The sequence below is a fragment of the Microcebus murinus genome, chromosome 18 (assembly GCF_040939455.1).
Source record: "Microcebus murinus isolate Inina chromosome 18, M.murinus_Inina_mat1.0, whole genome shotgun sequence".
Taxonomy (NCBI): Eukaryota; Metazoa; Chordata; class Mammalia; order Primates; family Cheirogaleidae; genus Microcebus; species Microcebus murinus.
The window spans coordinates 15,431,066-15,449,844 of NC_134121.1; the positions used below are offsets into that span (position 1 = coordinate 15,431,066).

Here is an 18,779-nt window from a genome sequence, read left to right on the forward strand (position 1 = left end):
GTATATTTTGTATATTTTTATCTCAGTCTCTGAGACAACTGTGTAAGTAAAAATTGATATTGACTAATAACAGTAACAGATCCTAAAATAGCAATGTGATATGTTAGTGATTCAGTTTAAGCTTTGTAATTGGTTTGAATGTTCTCATGAAAAGCTGAAATTGTGACAACAACTAAAGATTCTTGGATTGTTAATGGCTTCTCTTATCTCCATGACCTCAGTAATAACTTTAAAGGCATAAGCTTTGGGCAGAAAGCCAATAAGGGTGGGAAGTATATTAGCAAAGGTGAAAATGAGAAGGAGAGGGCAATTTATTCTGGAGCCCTTAAGTAACATCTTTGTTTATAAGGGACAATTTTGATTTCACCAGTTTGGTAGCAGAGTGATTGTTTTCCAGGGATAGGAGAAGAAGGCTCACTTTTTCCCCATTAAAATAAAAATATACTTTTATCTTCAATTTTTCTAGTGACTTCTATATACCTGGGGTTCTTAACCTTTTTGTGTCATAGATTCCTTTGGCAGTCTTGTGAGCCCCCTCAGTATATTTTTTTTTTTTTGAGACAGAGTCTCGCTTTGTTGCCCAGGCTAGAGTGAGTGCCGTGGCGTCAGCCTAGCTCACAGCAACCTCAAACTCCTGGGCTCGAGTGATCCTTCTGCCTCAGCCTCCCGGGTAGCTGGGACTACAGGCATGCGCCACCATGCCCGGCTAATTTTTTATATATATATCAGTTGGCCAATTAATTTCTTTCTATTTATAGTAGAGACGGGGTCTCGCTCAGGCTGGTTTCGAACTCCTGACCTTGAGCAATCCGCCCGCCTCGGCCTCCCAAGAGCTAGGATTACAGGTGTGAGCCACAGCGCCCGGCCAGTATATTTTTAGTATATAAGATACAGTATATTTTTAGTGTGTAAAGTACAATATATTTTTAGTATATAAAATATATTTTATTACAAAAGAAACCAATTATATTATAAAATAGTTATCAAGATACTAAAAAAATCAAACATACAATATATAATACACTGCTTATATATGCTAATATCACTTATATAGTAGTAAGTATATAGTAATGTGCTATTTTATTAATATATTACTTGTGCTGTTTTGATAATGCATTAAATTATTGAGATATAATTCATATATCATGGAGTATACAGTTCAGTGGTTTTTACTGTAGTCACAAAATTGTGCCCCATTACCACTAATTCCAAAATATTTTCATTACCTCAAAAGGAAATCCTCTACCCATTTGCAGCCACTCCCTATTCCCCCTCCTCTAGACCCTGGCAACCACTAATCTTTCTATCTCTATAGACTTGTCTATTCTAGACTTTTATGTGAATGGGATTTTACACCATGTGCCCTTTGGTATCTGGCTTTTCTGAAGGGTTTTAATCTGGAGAGTGCTAATACCAGTTTTGCAGTTTTAGAAAGTTCGATCTAATAGCAGTATGGAGAATATAATAGAGAGGGGGCAAGACTGAGGGCAGGAAGGATTAAAAAGGGGCTACTCTTGTAGTTGTCTAAGTCATAATGGCTTGATCCAAGGCAGAAGTCAGAAGATAGATGTGTCAGACTGCAAAGGAGGCAGAATTAGTAGGTCTGTGTCACAATTGAATATATGGGGATGAGGAAAAGTAAGAAGTATGAATTGTCTTAGGTTTCTGGTGTGGGTGGCTGGGTGGATAGATCACGCTACCTATTCTTTTTTAGTAGATGGTTGAGCTAATGAGTATTAACATTACAGACATTTTAGAAAGATTCTTTGACTTTTTATGCATGAGAGGTCTAAACTAACTGGACCTAAGAAAGATGTCTGGATGACAGATTTATCAGAATGTATTAAACAAAAGTAGGAGTGGTTCCTACACTTTTGGTCTTCAGAGCAATGTTTCCCAAAGTATATTCCCTAGAATACTTACTATTTGAGTTGCATGTGACAAAGGGTTTATTTTGTCAAATAAATTTGGCAAATTTATATCACCTTACAAGAAAACATAGAGATAATTGTGACCCTCAGCTCAAAGTCCTGTAGTAAAGAACTCTTTAAAATTTTATTTAACCTGGGTTTTCTAAAAGTTACTGAGCACAGAAATTTTTATTTGATATGTTCCTATGGATACATTTTGGGAGACATTGCTTTAGAGCGATGGAGTGGGGATAGCTGCCATTTTCAGCTACAGGTTGCCTCTTGTTGCCACTCAAGGACAGAATCTCAGACACATGGACCAGTGGTCAGACCTGGGCTAGTAGTCCTGTGCTAAAGAAATTGCCTACCATTAAAATTCAGTGTTTTTGATCTGGGGGTGGTTCCTAAACAGTTTGCCATCTCTTGGAGCAAGAGCGACAACAGCACAACCAGTTAAAACATACATGGCAGAAGGCCAATGACCAGTTTCTGGAATCTCAGCGTTTACTGATGAGAGACATGCAGCGAATGGAGATTGTGCTAACTTCAGAACAGCTCCGACAAGTTGAAGAACTGAAGAAGAAAGATCAGGTGAATACCAATTTTGTAGGACTTGTTTGCTTTGTTAAAAACACATCCCCTACCCCCAACATGATTGTATTATTTTACGTATGTTAGAGATTAACTTAAGCTGAAACAAGGTGATGTGTGTGACTTTAAAAAACATAATAGTTGTGTTTGAGGGATTTTGTTTTTCAACTATAGGGAATGACCCACTAGAATGACCTAGTTTGTGGGAAAAAACTGATTTAGAAATGATCTTCTTCATAAACTGCAGGATGCGTATTTGTGAGAAAATGTTTCTCTGCAGTGCTGTCCAGTTCTCCATAGGCTCTGGAGTTTTGTCAGTCCAGGCCAAGGCTTTGGTGATGTTGCTCTAAAAGCCTTCTTAGGAGGTGATATGATATAGATGGAGAGGCTGAGTGATAGAAAAGGCAGGTGTCCAGAGTGCTGCATACTCAAGATCCTGTTTTCTCCTAATCTTTAAAAAACATTTTTAAGTTATATGATTAATACACAAATCTATTCTCATGTTAAATTTTTTTTTGTTTTAAAAACAAAGTGAAAGAATAAAATAAATATAAAGTAATCAAGTAAAAATCTCCCTTGACATCTACACCTCCCCTTCCCAGAAGTAACTGCTTTTACCAGTTTGGTAGGGAATCTTCCAGAATAGTTCTATGTGTTTATGAATATGTGTTTAGGGTGGTTGCCTCCTATTCCCATATAACAATAGCTAAAATGCTGTACTTATTCTATAGTTTATTTTTGCCATAAACATCCTGGATATATTGTCATATCAGAGTTCTATCTCATTAACTGGTAGCATAATTGATTTAATCCTTCTTTCTTGTAGTGGGCATCTAGGTGGTTCCCCTCCCAGCCCTTCTTTTTGTCATTTCAAATAGTATAACAGCTAATATCCTCAACCATGTTACTTATGTGGGCCAATATTACCCTGGAATAGCTACATAAAAGCATTCACTGCCTTTCTAGGTATTTTAAACAATATTTCAAATTGCCTTATATGACTTATATTAGATTTTGTTTTTCAGAAGTTTATTCTTTTTTAAGTTTGTTTTTTTTTGTCTCTTAGTTCTGACTCATTCATCTTGTGTGTAGACACAGTCAACATAAGGATTCATATTGTAAAGTACAGATACTGGCTGGGTGCAGTAGCTCAGGCCTGTGATCCTAGCACTCTGGGAGGCTGAGGCAGGAGGATCGCTTGAGGTCAGGAGTCCAAGACCAGCCTAAGCAAGAGCATGACCCTGTCTCTACTACTAAAAAAAGAAAAACTAGGTGGGCATCATGGCGCATGCCTGTAATCCCAGCTACTCAGGAGGCTGAGGCAAACGGATCGCTTGAACCCAGGAGTTTGAGGTTGCAGTGAGTTATGATGACGCCACTGCACCCTACCCAGGGCAACAGAGCAAGACTCTGTGTCAGAAAACTGTACAGATCTTATCATGCCTACCCTGAGGCCCATTAAAGCAGTCTAAACTTTACAAAGATGGTCTTTTATGGCCTTTATGAACATTTATTGAGCTTTCTATGTGGTAGCATTGTGCTAACGTTTTATATATAAAGCTTTATCTCCAGTCATTCTCAAAAAGCAAAACTCTCCATATGAGGTAGGGACTACAGTTATACAATTACTGTATTATAGATTAGGAAACAGGCTGAGGGGTTAATGACACATCTGCGATTTGAGCCAAATCTGATTCCAGAGTCAAAATACTTCATCACCACCCCGTTCTCCATGTCCCTCACTTCTCATGTGCCTACCCATTTTTCATTCATATTAGATTACTCAATATTTCTCCCTATGGCCTGCATTCCCATGCCTTTGTCTTTTGTATGTGCTTCCTTTCTCCTTAGAACCCTTGCCTGTCTCCTCTCATGCAACTGGCAAACTTAACTTCCTGGTCTCTAAAGATACAGCTGAAGTGTTACCTCCTTTGGGCCCCCTTTGCTGGCTTGCTCAGATGAAATGAGTCATTGTTTTTCTCCTTCAATAGATCCTTGTACATACTTGTATTGTGATTATTTGTGTGTTTGTCTCTCCTCATTAGACTGTTTTGGGGCACACTGAAAGTATTTTATTCATCTTTGAATTATTAGATCAACTTTAATCATTCCTTTTGTATTTCATGTAAAGTTGTTTCATTTTCTTTTTTTTTTTTTTTTTTTTTAGAAACAGGGTCTCACTCTATTGCCAGGCTAGAGTACAGTGGCATCATAGCTCACTGCAACCTCAAACTGCTGGGCTAAAGCAGTCTTCTGTCTCAGCCTCTCAAGTTGCTGGGACTATAGGCATGTGCCATCATGCCTGGCTAACTTTTTTACTTTTGTAGAGATGGGGTCTCGCTCTTGCTTAGTCTGGTCTTGAACTCCTGGCCTCAAGCAGTCTTCCCACCTTGGCCTCCCAAACTGTTAGGATTTCAGGCATGAGCCACAGAGCCAGGCCTATACTTTCTTCTAATGGATAATGTTATAGCTTTTAATTATTTGTTTTCTACAATAAATAGAAGGAATATTCTATGTAAATGTTCCCTTCTTAGATCAGTTGAAGGAGGTAGGTTTTGCTTTCTTTTGTTTTGCCACTTTCACACAGTATACTTTTCTTGGCAGCTGCTTCCTGATTTCTTCTTTATACCAGGGTTCCTACTTTGCACTCGTGGCATTAAAATGTTTTCATGACCAGAAGCCCTTAGATTTGATTACAAAACAAATAAGCTTAAGTGTCCAGTTTTCTCTAATCATAAAACTCAAAACAGAGCTCTTATTTGTTTTGAGTGGTTAAAGGACTGTATGACTTATTAAGGACATTACCTGGGTAATATATATATATTTTTTCTTAACCTTTAGGAAGATGATGAACAACAAAGACTCAATAAGAGAAAGGATCATAAAAAAACAGATGTTGAGGAAGAAGTAAAAATACCCGTAGTGTGTGCTTTAACTCAAGAAGAATCTTCAGCCCAGTTATCAAATGAAGAGGTATAGTGAATCTGTAATTAATATCATTAAATATACAAGGTCACCATTTTGAGCTTACTCATAATCATCAGTTAATTCTTCATATGGGAAGTATATAACCACTGGAAGCTGTATAAAATGACCGTATTATTTTCAGTTGTTTTTATGGCATTATAGGTAGCACTGTTTGAAACATGTTGCAGTTTGATTCACTGTCTGAAGTAATTAGATGTTCTTTTTTCCAATGGTTCCAAAATTTAATACATTAAAAGAAGTCTTTAAATAATTCTGTAAAATCGTTTTTGATGTGAACTATGCATGTTGTTAATACTTTGAGCTTTTTGTTTAAAAGTGATTCTCTAAAATGTTGAAACATTGTTCTTCCTGTAGCACATAGATGAGTATTAACTGATATTAGGTCTGAAGCCCTGAGAACCTGTGAGTGAGGTTTGGCAGATTGTGATGAAGCAGGGTAAAACATTTCAGGTATTTGGAATCGGGAGAGTGGAGAAACTGGAAGTATAAAGTGGTGTTCCTAGTGGCCTCATCACCTCACACCCATAATGTTTGCAAGGGCTTCCTCATCTGGTGTCCTGTCTTTAACCTGTCCTGCTCTGTTGCACCCTCAGCATTATTGTCACATTCATTTTCTTAAGGGTAGCTGCAGTAGCCAGTCCTCTACTCAGAAACCACTACTGACTTCCATACCTACATAATTATGTACAATTTCCTCAGGCAGATAATTGAGGCCATTCATTATGTCGATTCCATTTTAGCCACATTGCTCATCATCTTGTGCTAGACTCTCCACTTCCTTTGTTGGTCCTTTCATTTGGAATGCTTACTTCCCACTGCATTTCTGAGTATTGAAATCCTTCTACTCATCCTTCAGAGATCATGCTGTTGCCTTGTTTTCAATGAAAGAAATGCTGCTTTTATTGCCTTTAGGATAAAAACTAAAGTCCCTAGCTTGGTATATAAGGACTTTCACACTTGAATGGCCTTTCTAGTCTCACCCACTGCTCTCCACTTCTCTATAGCCAGACCTAGCTACTCACTGTCCACATTTTTGTGCCTTGTTTATACTGTCCCTGCTCTTTAGAAGTTTATGCTCACTTCCCCACCCCCACCTCCTTTCCTGTCCTAGTGAATGGGTTTCAGTTAAATTGAATAGGGTTCTTTTCTTCACTTGCAAAGGTATCACGTTTTTGTTGGCTTTGCAGATTTACTCTGAGCCATAAATAATCTACTTCCTGGTGGCTTATATTTCCATGTTTATGGATAATTTGACATTAAAGAAAACTTGAAAAAAAATCCTAGTAGTCACTGAAAAGTTCTGCATGTTGTAGTTATTTTTGTACCTTCTTTGTTTTGGGACATACACTGATGACCACTTGGCCTAATTCTACTGTGCATGTTTTTAATCATTAGACTCCCAGGAGAATGCCTCAATTTTTGGGTACAGCCAACTATTGCATGGTTTTTGCATCATGCAGTCATCTACCCAGGAATGTTTGAAAAGCAGGAAAACAGGAAAGGGAGATTTGCTATGATTTACAGAGAAGTATTTTTCTTATTTTTGATTCTGTGTTAACAGATCTGCAGACTTTCAGATCTAATAGTTTGCAATTTGAATGTTGGACATAATTGCTTTGGATTGCAAATCATGACACTTTAGCTGTTGGTTTAAAGTTAATATGGAATGCTTGGAGAGTTATATTTATTGCTAAAGATGTTTGAAATTTGTAGGACCACATATCTTCTTTAACCTGATATTAGAATACGCTTTTCTCACTACAAAAGCAATGCATGCTCATTATGGAAAATTTAGAAAGTATAGAAAATGTCATACAAGGTAAATAACTGGTAGATAATTCTACCACCCAGAGATAACCATCACTGAAATTTTGGTATATCTCTTTCTCCCCCCCCCCTTTTTCTATTTTTTTTTCCGAAAGATAACATATGTGTTTCTATTTGTACTTTTTAAACATAATCCAGATTGTCACTATATAATATTTTATGTACAATTTTTTCCCTCTTAAATCTACTTTAAGGTTTTGGCACATCATTAAATGTTCTTCCCCAAAATGGCATTTAATGGCTGACAGAATTTCAGCATATAAATGTGCCATAATTCCTGTAGCCAATTCCCAACTAATTGATTTGTGCCCAGGTTTTAGTTTATCAAGGTGACTGAGTGATGATACAGAGAGGTCAGTGCCATTGGAAAAAGTTGTATGTTCCTGGGAGTCCCCCTGGAAACAGAGGCACATGCCACACAGGGCCATATGGGGAAGCATCAGAGCTGGGCAGGAAGTAGAAGTAGGAGCCAGAGAAAGCATGGGCCACAGTTGTCATTGGAATTTCCCTGGGAAAAGCAAGGCAGGGCAGAGTAAACAGTTTAGAACTGGCTAGATAGTAATTCTGGCAGCGTTGGGGGCATAGGGCCTGTCCTTAGTTGTTTGGCACCTAGCCCTGTGGTGATTTAGGATAGAGGAAATACTAACTTGGAGTGTGAGGATTAGGCAAAGAAGGTGGTTGGGGATATGAGTTTGGGATTGGTTGGTTTGCATATGAAAGGTATGTTCACAGGAAGGTGAATTGTTTATTATCTGTAGGAATTAGCCCTGCTAGGCACAGTTTTTTTCCTAACCAGCAAGGTCCCCAAGAAATCCAAACATTCTGAAATACAGAAAATAAACAGCATGATTAATACACTCATAGTCAAGTTGGTTTCATTTTTTACTACTATAAAATTTTCATTATTATATGTCACAATATATAATTTTTCCTTTTTCAGAAATCATGGATGTATCTGATTTTTTTTTTAAGTATACATTCTTAGGAAAACAACTGCTGAATTCAAGAAAGTATACAAGAAAGTATATTATCTTCAAGGATGGTCCTTTAAATTTAATAAATTTAGTTTCAAGGAAAACTTGTTTTATTTTCCTTGTTTTTCTTGTTTCCCCACTAACTATGCAGCTGCCTCATGTAGTGGCACTGGTTTGCTTTTTGCCTTTGGGAATGTGCTGTACCATATGTTTTTTGAAAAATTCAGATAAAATTCACATAATATAAATTAACCACTTAAGAATACAATTCTCTTAATTGTGGTAAGGAGTAAAAAAGAAAAGAAAAAAAAAGAATATAATTCAGTGGCATTTAGTATAGACACAGTGTTACGCAACCATCACACCTAGTTTGAAAACATTTTTATCACTCCCAAAGAAGATCCCCATACCCATTAAAGAGTCCCTTCCCATTTTCCCCTCCCTCTAGCCTCTGGCAGTCACTAGTTGGCTTTATGTCTCTATGGATTTACCTGTTCTGGACATTTCATATGGATGGAATCTTTATGATATGTGGCCTTTTTGTCTTCTCTCACTTAGTGTACCACATTTAATGTGTTGATTACACCTTGCTTGCAGTTTGGTTTCCAGAATACCACATTCTTCTCATTTCCCTTGTGCTACTCTGGCCACTTCTTTGCCCATCCCAAAGATGTTAGTATTTCTCAGGGTTCCACTCTTAGCCCTCTTATTCTACACACTCATGCTAGGTCTTCTAATTTACTGTTGTGACTTTAATTATCAGTATGTGACGGTTATTCCCAAATGTCTACCTAAAGACTCAGTGTCCCTCTATTAGGTGGATATTTCCACTTGAATATACAGTAGGTACCTCATGCTTGACATACCAACCGCTGAATTGCAGGTTACCTTCCCCAGCTCCTCATGTCTGGGCTAAATTCCTGTCCTTGAGCTCCTAGAGCATTCATTACATAGTTCTACCCATTCTAGCCTATCATTTTATCAAATATAGTATTGTAATAGCCTGTTTACTTGTTTATCTTTTTTATGAGACTGTACTCATCTTGAGGTCAGAGATTGTGTGTCTTGCTCACAGTTGTATCCTGAGTGCCTGGTTTAGTGCCCAGCATATAGAACAGGCGTCCTCAAACTACAGCCCACGGGCCACATGTGGGTGTTTTTGCCCATTTGTTTTTTTACTTAAATAAAATATGTGCAATGTGTATAGGAATTTGTTCATAGTGTTTTTTAAACTATAGTCCGGCCCTCCAACGATCTGAGGGACAGTGAACTGGCCCCCTGTTTAAAAAGTTTGAGGACCCCTGATATAGAAGATAGTCAATAAATTTTTGTTCAGTAATTATATGTAGGTAGCACATTAATGATTATATCATGTGTAATGACTGGCAAAATATATTTATTATACAGATTTTCACTTTGAAGATACAGAGAATTGTCTAACTTAGCAATATATATTTTGACATTTCAGGAGCATTTAGATAGCACGCATGGTTCAGTCCATTCCTTAGATGCAGACTTATTGTTGCCATCTGGAGATCCATTCAGCAAATCGGACAGTGACATGTTTAAAGAAGGACTCAGGAGAGCACAGTCTACAGACAGCTTGGGAACCTCGGGCTCATTGCAATCCAAAGCTTTAGGCTATAACTACAAAGCAAAATCTGCTGGAAACCTGGACGAGTCAGAATTTGGACCACTGGTTGGAGCAGATTCAGTGTCTGAGAACTTTGATACTGCCTCCCTTGGGTCACTCCAGATGCCAAGTGGGTTTATGTTAACCAAAGATCAGGAAAGAGCAATCAAGGCAATGACACCAGAACAAGAAGAGACAGCATCCCTCCTGTCCAGTGTTACCCAGGCTATGGAGAGTGCTTATGTGTCCCCTAGTGGTTACCGCTTAGTTAGTGAGACAGAATGGAATCTCCTGCAGAAAGAGGTAAGTTATCTTTCTCTTTTCCTCCTGCTCACTCTAAGGGATAATGGGTAGCTCTGGGATTTGTTGTTCATTCAGTAGATGGTGTCTGGAGGCACCTTTTGACAGCCAGTGGATATTTGCCTATGTCATCTGACCCTTGTCATAGTCTGCTTTGGCTATTATGACAGAGATTGTAACTAGCCAGTGGCATCCAGTGTGAACTTCTCCACCTGATGTTACACCTCTGAAGTTGAAGCAACCTGCCTGACTAGCATTGATGAGTTTTTCAGTAATCTGAGTTTGGTTTGCTTTGCTGTTTTCTATGATCCCCATACATTCCAAGATTCACATTCTTTCATCTTTCCTTTAGATCTAAAGTGCAAATGCTTGTCAGCTGTTGATGCTGAGAGTGAGTCTAAGGAGAGGCTGGAAAATATAGGAGAGAAAAGAAGGCAGTCTTCAATGAGATTAATTGTCCTCCTTGAAGAACTTGTAAACTCAGAAGAAAGATTAGGAGATATAAGCTTAAATATGTATTTGCATAATGCTTTACAGATTACAAAGCCCTTTCTCATTCCTGACCTCTTTGTGCTTCATGATCATAATGAGGCAATCAGGGCATGATTATCCCCAATTTAGAGATGAGGAAACTGGCTCTGAAAGATCAAGTGAGTTGCTTGAGTGTTCCCCTTGACTTAGTGGCAAAACCTGACTTCCAGTGCTTTCCTTTACTCAGGGCTGCTTCTCTTTAAAGAAGCTGTTGGTCAGTAAGTGGAATAGGTTACTAAGTCAGAAGGAAAGTATTCTAAAACAAAAACAACAAAAAAAACTATTCTCATTAGTCTTATGTATATATAATATATGTGAGAAGGTGATACTTAATAGTTTCATAGCTATTTTGTAATTGAAGCTATTAAAATTGTGAATTGGCACTATTTTTGTTTTTTCCTTCTCATTGGTCAGGCAGTATTTATATATAAGTTTTGAGTGCCACAGTGTAAAGCCGTTTGCTTGCTTTGTGCTTTCCTTAAATGTTTTGTGGTGTTTTGTGGCCATTAGTCTCTTGGTGATAAGTTGTGTCCCTTGTTTTGCTATCCTACTTGAACTGGATTTTATGACTTTTAATCAACCCTAATATTACAACTTTTTGCCTTATATCCTTGAAGAAATTGTTTACTCCTTGCTCTACTTTGAGTAACATCGGTAAGACTGTGCATGTGTACCTCTAATACATGATGTAGAATTATTAATATTTTGTTCTGCGTGGTAAGAGGTAATTTTGGTGCCCTTTAGGTGCATAATGCTGGAAATAAACTTGGTAGACGTTGTGATATGTGTTCCAATTATGAAAAACAGTTACAAGGAATTCAGATTCAGGAGGCTGAAACCAGAGACCAGGTGAGTTTCTTTTGATGTGCCAAATTGGTGATCTGCTGTACTTTTCATTGGAGATGCAGAATCAATTGCCACATATGCATTAGGAAACCATATCCATCATCTTCTCTTCTGAATTTTTTTGTGAAAAAAAGTTATGAAATAATCTGCTACATGCATTGGCAGTTGCATTTGCAGTGGGTGCTCGCTAGGACTCTGTTGTAGCGTGTCTGTGCTCTGTTAACTTGCATCAGCACACGGGGCAGCCCAGCACCTAAAGGAGCACAGCTTCATTTCTCCCACCCTGCCCATTCTGCCCAAGGTCCAATAGTGAAGTTGTCATGATTTTATACACATGGAAAGTACTTTATTATATGGAGATTTGAGGAGATAAGAGGTAGACTGTTGCCTCTAACAAAATAAAAGCAGTTGAAATTTTACCCTGAAGACTTTGGGAGACATTCAGGGCTTTTAAGTTGGGAAATTATGTGATTTCACTTTTATTAAGTCATTAAATATGAAATGTCTGATTACGAATCAAAAGTGTATTGTATTATATCTCAGACAAGAAGCAGTATAATTAATCAGGGTATGCACCTAAACTATGCAGTTTTTGCCATCTTAAGGGTAGCTTGTTTATGCCAGCACGAAGAAGCCTGGAGAGTAAGTGGCTATGAAATCTTGAAAGGCGTTTTCCACAGCTTGTTGAGAATCAAATATTTTTCCTTGCAAGACTGGCCATTAAATCTTGAAAGGTGTTTTCCACAGCTTGTTGAGAATTGAATATTTTTCCTTACAAGACATGATCCAAAGCCTGCAAGAAGTGGTAGTCAGTTGGTGCAATAGTGAATATGGTGAATGACAGAGAGATTCCAAACCCAGCTTCTGTAGTTGGAACAGTGTTGTTTGTGTGACATGTGGTGGAATGTTGTCTTCCAAGAGATTTGGCCTGTCTCTATCGACCAATCTCAGCCGCCTAATTGCAAACATCCTGATCATTTCATCCAATTGGTTGCAGTAGACATCCACTGTAGTGGATTGATCTGGTTTTATGAAGCTGTAGTGGATAATAACCAGCACTGGACCACCAAACAGACACTGTTAGGTTTTTTTTTTGATGAATATTCGGGTTTGGACTGTGTTTGGCACTTTTTATCCATCCATTGTGCTGGATGCTTGCAATTGTCAGAATGAATCCATTTTTCATCACATGTAACAATATGGTGTAGAAATGGTTCACCTTTATGTTGTGACAGCAAAGAAGGCAAGCTTTGAGACAATTTCTCTTCTGACACTTGTTTTATTCATGCAGAACCCATCTATCCAGCTTCTTTGCTTTGCTGATTTGTTTCAAATGGTCCAATATTGTTGGACTAGTAACATCAAACCTTGCTGCTAATTCATGTGTAGGTTGAGATGGATTTGCTTCTACTATAGCTTTTAGCTGATCATTATCCACCTTGGTCTCAGGATGCCCATGTAGCTCATTTTCAAGATTAAAATCACCAGAAGGGAACTTCTCAAAACATTGTACTCTGCATTCATTAGCCACATCCTTCCCAAACACTTTGTTGATATTTCGAGCTGTCTGCACTGCATTGGTTCCATGACGCAACTCATATTAGAAAACAACATGAAATTTGGACTTGTCCATGGTTTCACAAAAATTGCTCTAAAAAATACCGAAAGATAATCACAAGCCAAAACATGCATTTGCAAGACTGAGGATGTACCTTCACAATAAAAATAAAACAAAAAGTGTCAAAGTAAAATATCAGAGATATCAACTGTCAAACTTAGTACTTAAGGAAGTTGGACATTTCATACTTAATAGCCTAATATATTATAAAATGGTGTTAGTGTGGATCAGGGGTCCTCAAACTTTTTAAACGGGGCCAGTTCACTGTCCCTCAGACCATTGGAGGGCTGGACTATAGTTAAAAAAAAACTATAAACAAATTCCTATGCACACTGCACATATCTTATTTTGAAGTAAAAAAACAAGTGGGCAAAAACACCTGCATGTGGCCTGCGGGCTGTAGTTTGAGGATGCCTGGTGTGGATTATAGATTGGAGGCCAAAGCCATGGCCTAAAGGACCCAGGGGGAGAAGCAAGTATTTTCAGGTGAGATAATGTTGGTCAGAACTGATTTGTTAACTGTATAGCACAGTACACTTGTCTCTTGAGGTCATTTATTTCATTTCTTTCTGAATTGACCAATCTGTTATGTTTCTCAGGAAAAAAAGTTAGAGATTTTTTAAAATGATAGAGTTAGGAATTCTTTTAAAATTTATGAAGAATTCTGATTTTTACTTCTAATTGACTTTTTAAATTACATAGGTGAAAAAACTACAGGTGATGCTCAGGCAAGCAAATGACCAGTTAGAGAAGACTATGAAAGATAAACAGGAGCTGGAGGACTTCATAAAGCAGAGCACTGAAGATTCGAGTCATCAGGTAAATGAGGGTTTTTAGAATGTGACCCATGGGGAATGATTGGGTTTTTTTTTAAATAAAAAATTTGAAAAATTCGGCTGTGTATGGTGGCTTGTGCCTGTAGTCCCAGGTGCTTGGGAGGCTGAGGTGGGAGGATTGCTTGAGCCCAGGAGTTCCAGGCCACGGTGAGGTACAATTATGCCTGTGAACAGCCACTGCACTCCAGCCTGTGCAACATGGTGAGACCCTGTCTCTTAAAAAATTGTTTTTTACAATGAGTGAGACGTGCAACATTTGGGGGATGGACACACTTGAAGCTCTTACTTGAAGCAGGGGGTGGGGGCATGGGCAATATATGTAACCTTAACACTTGTACCCCCTTAATACGCTAAACAACAACAAAAAACAGAATGGAGAAGCACACACACAAAAAAAGGAAAATAAAAAAAATTTTTTAAAATGTAGTCATGTTTCTTTTGCCCTGAAGATTTGGAATTTTATTTTCTCTCAGATAAAAAGATCTCTTTCTGATCTTTCTGTGGTATCTCTTTTATAGGTTTTTTTTTTCCAAATAACTTTTGAAATAATTGGTCAGTGAATGTCAGAGGCTCTGATTTTCCTTTCTCCTTTTACTTTTATTAGTTAGGTTTTTGTATTTTATAAGGAACTTGCTGACAAGTAAGATACCAATTATTTTCTTTTATGCTTTTAAAAAGTATAGCATGCATAAAAAAAAAACCCAAACATACACAGATATACCAAACATAGCTTGGTATCTGTGTACCACCATTGAGATCACACAATAGAACATTTGCCAGTACCCCAAAACCCCTCAACTTCCCCCTGCACCTACAACCTTCTTCTCACAGGGAACCACTGCCGTAACTTCTAACACCATTAGATTAGTCTGTTTTTTAATTTGGGAAAGTGAAGTCATATGGTATGTATGCTTTTGTGTCTGTCTTCCTGCATTCAGCAGTGTGAGATTCTTATTCATGGTGCGTGTAGTAGTTTGTTCATTTTTATCATTGTATAGTTATACTGTGGTATGGATATATCACAATTTATCCGTCCTAATGTTGATGGATGTTTTAGTTGTTTCCAGTTCTGGGATATTTTTATAATGTTACTTTGAAATTTCTGTGTCAGGTTTGGTGGACATACTTCTGCTAGGTATTTTTCTGGGAGTGGAATGCCTGGGTCAAAATGTTCAAAATATACATTGAAAATGCCAAACAGTTTTCCAAAGTGGACGTACCAATTTGTATTCCCACCGGCAGTGTATGAGAAGAATGCCTGTGGGTCCAAGGTCTTCATTTTGCTAGTTATTAAATTATAGCCATTTTGGTGGGTGTGTAACATTAGTATTTCGTCATGGCTTAGTCTGCCCTTCTCTGATGATCATTGAAGTTATTTAGCATTTTTCACATTTATTGGCCATTTGGATATTTTGTGTGTGTGAGATTCCTGCTTAAGTCTTATGCTTATTTTTCCACTGGATTATCTGTTTTACTCTTAACTTTTTTAAAAAAGTATGATTTGTAGATATTCTTTGTATAATCTTAATAGAGCCTTTTAGTGAAATGTGTTGCAGATATGTTCTCAGTAGCTTATGTTTTTATTCGTGGTGTCTTTTGATAAACAGAAGTTCTTAATTTTAATGTAAATGTATTGAACTTTTCTTTATGGTCAGTGAATTTTCTCCTGTTTTTAAAAGAGTATTTTTCTATTCTTGAGTTATGAAGATACTCTCATATATTGTAGAAGCTTTATTGTTTGTAGTTGTTTACATTTACATTATCTAAAATCCATCTAGAACTGATTAATACACATACATGCATACACACAATGTAGATAAGGATAAAACTTAATTTTTTTCTTATGGATAACCAGTTACCATTAGTGAAAAGATTATCTTTTCCCTATTACTCTGCAGTGTCATATTTTTCATGTATCAAGTGACAATATATGCATGGGTTAGTTTGAGGACTGTGTTCTGTTTGATTGGTTTGTTTGTCTATTTTTATACCAAATTCTACACTGTGATTTGTGTGAAATAACATTTTCACTTGGTTCTTTTTTTTGAAACAGAGTCTTGCTCTGTTGCTATGGGTAGAATGCAGTGGCATCAGCATAGCTCACTGCAACCTCAAACTCCTGGGCTCAAGCCATCCTCTTGCCTCAGCTTCCCAAGTAGTTGGCCCATAGGCATGCCTGGCTAATTTTTCTATTTTTTGTAGAGACAGGGCCTCACTTTTGCTCAGGCTGGTCTCAAACTCCTGGGCTGAAGCTATCTACCTTGGCTTCCCAGAGTGCTAGGATTATAGGCGTAAGCCACCATGCCCAGCCTACTTGGTTCTTTTTTTCATGTTTTTATTTCTCTCTTGAGAGCTATCTTTTTATTTGTTTCAAAAGCATTTACGTTTATCTCATGGAGCATAGTTGTAATAGCTACTTAAAAGTCTTTGATAATTCCAACCTGGACCATTATATGTTTGGCATTTGTTCATTTTCTTTCCTCTTGAGCAGGGGTCCTCAAACTTTTTAAACAGAGCCAGTTCACTGTCCCTCAGACCATTGGAGGGCCGGACTGTAGTTTAAAAAAAATGAACAAATTCCTATGCACACTGCACATATCTTATTTTGAAGTAAAAAAAAAAACACACACACAAAAAAAAAACAACGGGCAAAAACACCCGCATTTGGCCCACGGTCCATAGTTTGAGGACTCCTGCTCTTGAGAATTGGTCACATTTTCCCTGGTTCTTTCTCTGTCTGGTACTTTTATACTGCGTCCTGGGAATTACGAGTTTTTATTGCGAGACTCTGGGTTCTGTTAAAATCTTCTGGAGCATGTTTATGTTTTCAGTTTTTTGTTTTAGCAGGCAGTTAACCTGATTAGGTTCAGTTCCCAAGTTCTGTTTTGCCTTCTACCGGTGATAATTCTAACACCAATTCAGTTTTAAAAGCCTTTGCTATGCGGCTTTGGGTCTATCCTTGTATGTGTAGCTCAGAGATGAGTGTGGGACTTGTGCTAATTCATATGCAGAATTAGGAGATCCTTTTCTAGAGCTCTCCTCTCTGAGATTATCCCTGTGCTAGCTGGCTCACAGGAACCCTGTTTCTGGGCCAGCGGCCAGAAAACTTTTATCTCCTGTACTGCTGCAACTGTTAGAGTTTCAAAACTGGGGCTGCCATCAGGCCAGTGCTGATGAGACAGTAAGAAAGAAGAATAAATGAACAGGAAACTACTCCTGTATGGGTTGCTTCTTCTGGTTTTGATTTCCCTTCCCAATTTGTCTGCTTTTGTTTCCTTTTCAGAGTCCTAAAGTAGTTGTTTTTTGTATTTTGTCAAGAGTGTTGAGTTGTAATCAGAGAGAGAGAGACAGAGACAGAGAGAGAGAGACAGTCAGTCCATAGTGGGCTTAGTCCATCTTGGACAGCACCAGAAGTCTCAATTCTCTTATGTTTTTGTTTATCAGACATCTTTTTCTTTCCACTTCATTCAAAAAGATAATTTTGCTAGGTGTAGAATTCTCAGCACTTAATGTTATTTTCTTTCAGTGCTTTGAAGTTATTCCATTGCTTCTGGCTTAGCTATCTATCTTATTCTTACTCCTTTGAAGGTAAAATGTTATTTTTTCCCTGGCTATAAAGATGTTCTTTTTGTCTTTTGTTTTTAGCAGTTTTACTGTGCAATGCTTAGGTGTATTTTTCTTCATGTTTTTCCTGTTTGGGCTTCACAAGGATTCTTGCCTCATAATTGGACAATTCTCAGCCATTATGACTCGTTTAAAAACTTGTGTTTATTGACATACACACAGTAAAGTGCACAAGTCAATTGTACAATTTGATTAATTTTTAACGTGAAAAATTTTACCACGGTAATCTTCACCCAGATCAAGATGTACATTTCTAATATACTCATGCCCTTTACTAAATACCTCATCTACCTATACATAGAGGTAACCTACCATTCTGCCTTTTAACACTGTGTTTTAGTTTTGCTTGTTCTTGAACTTCATATTAAATGAAATTATAAAATATGTAGCCTTTTGTGTTTAGTCTGTTTGATCATCATTAGAATCATTGAGATTCATCTGTGAGATTCATCCATATTGTTTGGTGTGGCAGTAGTTATTTTTTTAATGGTTTGAATATTCTCTTATTGGGATATACCATTATTTATCTATACTACAGTTAAGAGACATTTAAGTTGTGTCTAGTTTTTGGCTATTGTAAATTTTCCGTGAATATTCTTATACATGTCCTTTGATGGCCATGTGGACTAATTGCTCTTGAAAATATATAGGAATGAAATTAGGCGGTTCTTACATAGGCTTAGTTTTCAACTCTACTAGATATTTCCATTGGCCGTTATTTCTTTGACCATTTATTCATGTTAAACCTCATTATGTCTATATGCTTTTTAACCTCTCTTCTATATTTTTCATCTTTTTGTCTATATATTCTTCAAATCTGTCTTTTAGTTCACTAATTTTTTCTTCAAATTGATTTTATCTGTAAGCCCATCCATTGAATTTTTAATTTAGGTAAATGTTTTTTTTAGTTTATTGTTTCCATTTGGCTATTCTTCATTGTTTCCAGTTCTCTGGTAATTCTAAATATTGTCTTTTAAATCTTTGAACAGACCAAGTCACATAGTTGAATTAATTGTAGACCTGTTTTTATTGTCCATTTTGTTTATTGTGCATTTTTATTTAAGTGCTAGACGTTGTATGTAAAAGATTGTGAAATAATAG

General features: G+C 37.3%; 1 protein-coding gene across 1 annotated transcript in view; it reads left to right on the top strand.

Moving 5' to 3' along the window:
• The window catches only part of RABEP1 (rabaptin, RAB GTPase binding effector protein 1), a 103,812-nt gene that overhangs the window by 68,558 nt on the left and 16,475 nt on the right, over positions 1-18,779 (top strand). The window contains exons 7-11 of the mRNA XM_012779350.2: positions 2,323-2,501; positions 5,343-5,474; positions 9,759-10,226; positions 11,499-11,603; positions 13,921-14,037. Coding sequence (XP_012634804.2) covers positions 2,323-2,501; positions 5,343-5,474; positions 9,759-10,226; positions 11,499-11,603; positions 13,921-14,037 — 1,001 coding nt within the window. The remainder of the gene's footprint in view (positions 1-2,322; positions 2,502-5,342; positions 5,475-9,758; positions 10,227-11,498; positions 11,604-13,920; positions 14,038-18,779) is intronic.